This window comes from Diospyros lotus, chromosome 4 (genome assembly GCF_014633365.1).
Source record: "Diospyros lotus cultivar Yz01 chromosome 4, ASM1463336v1, whole genome shotgun sequence".
Lineage (NCBI taxonomy): Eukaryota > Viridiplantae > Streptophyta > Magnoliopsida > Ericales > Ebenaceae > Diospyros > Diospyros lotus.
The window spans coordinates 23,706,422-23,708,860 of record NC_068341.1 but is presented as its reverse complement, the minus strand read 5'-3'; the positions used below and the strand labels follow the sequence as shown (position 1 = coordinate 23,708,860).

Genomic DNA, 2,439 nt, shown 5'->3' with positions numbered 1-2,439 from the left:
TTATTTTGTTTCCGTATTTGATTTCTGTAATGAATTATTCTCCATTAATATTTTCCCCGTGTCAACTTCAACGAACATTTAAACCTTCAATTCAACTCATCAAGCTTGTTGGAAACCGCGTGTTTATACTATTATTCCTGCGGACAAGTTATCTAGAACAAAAAAATACAAAATAGACTTTACTTTAATCCCCCAATTCTTCTTTGGCGACTAATCAATGCATATTTTCTTTCTTGCTGATTCCGAAGTGCAATCGTCAGAACAACGTGAAGACGCAGCCAAAGCAGCAATTCTTAAGGACGCCAGGGCCGTCTTTCTTCTCTCTAAACTTCATTTCTGCAACTCTACAATAACAACCATGCATTAATGAACTACACCAAGCACAATCCAGACTTTATGCTCCACACAGTCATCTTTACAAATGTTCATAAACCAGGACAAGATGATTCATTTTAGGGTAAATTATCAAAAATTATATCTAAACTTCGATTCTATTTTTAATTTTATTGATTGGGTAATTCAACTTTAATTTTATTTTTATTTTAAACTATCGTTTATTGCCGCTACATTTTATGGCTAATTGTTGACGTAACGAGCTATGTTAATTCGATGGCTTGGTTGACGATGCAACAAAAACTTGATGCCTTATAAACGCGGCAAAACCCAACATAGCTTTGTTTAACAGATAAAGTTCTAATCAAGCATCGATTCAACATCTATATATCTTGTCACCTTATCAACCAAGTTATTTGACATAGCTTGCTACTTCAACAATTAGAGCTAAAATATAAGGGTAGCAAACGGTAGTTTAGAATAGAAACAAAAAGAAAAGTTAGATGTCTCAATAGATAAAATTAAACGTTCAGTCTAAAATTAAAAACAAAAAATGAAATTGTGAAGCTAAGTTTTGTTTTGGTTTTAATAATTTTTACAAGAGAAATCCATTATTCACGACTAGGAAAGAAACATCATGTTCTTGAACTCTTCAAAATCAAGCACCCCATCCGAATTGGTATCGAACTTGCTGATCATGCTCCTGCAATCCTTCCCGCAATGCTCATTCCACAACCCTAATCTCGACAGCACGCTCTGAAGCTCCTCGCATGAAATGTAGCCGTCGCCGTTCAGGTCATACACCTTGAACGCCTTCGCCAGATCGCTCTCCACGCCGTCGTCTTCCTCCTCGCCCGCGCCCTCGTCTTCCTCCTCATCAGAGCTTCGCCGGATAATAATGGAGTCGTAGAACAACACGAAGTCAATGCGGTCCAGCTTGGCCTGCCCAACAAGCGGCGCCAGCTCTTCCAGGCATGCGTGCACGCCTATTCTCTCCAGAAGCCATTTCAGCTCGTCGATGCTCACGAAGCCGTCGCCGTCCAGGTCTAGCCGGTCGAAAATCCGGTTCAAGTCGTCGGAGTTGAGAGCAGACATGGCGCCGACGCATGCAATCCTTGAATCAAAATCTTGGAGCCTGCATCAAACTAACAATCTCGATATATATATATACATATACAAAGAGAGAGAGAGAGAGAGAGAGAGAGAGAGAGAGAGGATGTGCGAAAATTAATCTGAACTAGTCTTCAGGATAAGTAAAAAAATGAAAATAGTTCGAGGGTTGACAATTACCTTGAAAGATTGCAGGAAATTTCCAGGAAGAAGAATTGTTGAAGTAGACAAAGAAAAAAAGACGTTTAATTTAGGTTTCAAGGGGCTATACATATACATTTATTTATATAAAAAGACCAACAATAGAAAGTTTAACTTCCTTGAGGAAGACAAGGATGTGGAGATCTTTATTTACTTCAAGCAAGTCTGCAGAGCTCATAGATCCATCACCGGCTCTTGTCTTGGCCTTTTTCTCAATTGGTTAAGCCGCAATCTTAATTTATATGCTTTACGTTTTGGAGTTATTATAATTGTCTTTTCTATTTTCTTTCCCTTTTCTTTCTGGGGTGTGGCTAAGAAGCCGTCAAATCTACAGTATTGTTTATATTTGGTGCTGATATCTGTTTTCCTTTATTTGTGTGTGTATGACATCAAAGAATGCTTCGTGTACGCATCTTAGAGGATAGGTTGCTTCATCATCCGTAGAATATTGTACAGATACCAATTTGGATATAGTTGATTTAAGGGATTGATAGAATATCAATCTTATATATATCGAAAGTCAAATTGTATTCAAATTTTTTTTGTAGTTTAACCTATTTTGATACAGACTCTTTGTAATTTAAAAATGATTATAGATACCTGTTCTCACAAACACTGTTAATTAGAATTTAATTAAGTTAAATTAATCTAAATAAACTCTAATTAACTTATTTATTGTCGTTGACAAGATATAACAATGAATTTATTTCACAAGAAACGTCATTGTCTAACCACCTGACTCTACAAGAAAGAACATAAGCAAAAGGCGCGGGAGGTACGTAACGCAAATACTTT

The 2,439-nt window shown here is 36.8% G+C and overlaps 1 protein-coding gene across 1 annotated transcript; it reads right to left on the bottom strand.

The window, feature by feature from the left end:
* Positions 1 to 311: 311 nt before the first annotated feature.
* On the bottom strand, positions 312 to 1,836 carry LOC127800434 (probable calcium-binding protein CML44). Its single transcript, XM_052335035.1, has 2 exons — positions 1,624 to 1,836; positions 312 to 1,468 (listed from the first exon to the last, which is right to left on the bottom strand). The coding sequence occupies exon 2, from the start codon at positions 1,426 to 1,428 to the stop codon at positions 955 to 957; it is 474 nt and encodes a 157-aa protein (XP_052190995.1). The 5' UTR covers positions 1,429 to 1,468; positions 1,624 to 1,836; the 3' UTR covers positions 312 to 954.
* Between the last annotated feature and the right edge of the window lie 603 nt (positions 1,837 to 2,439).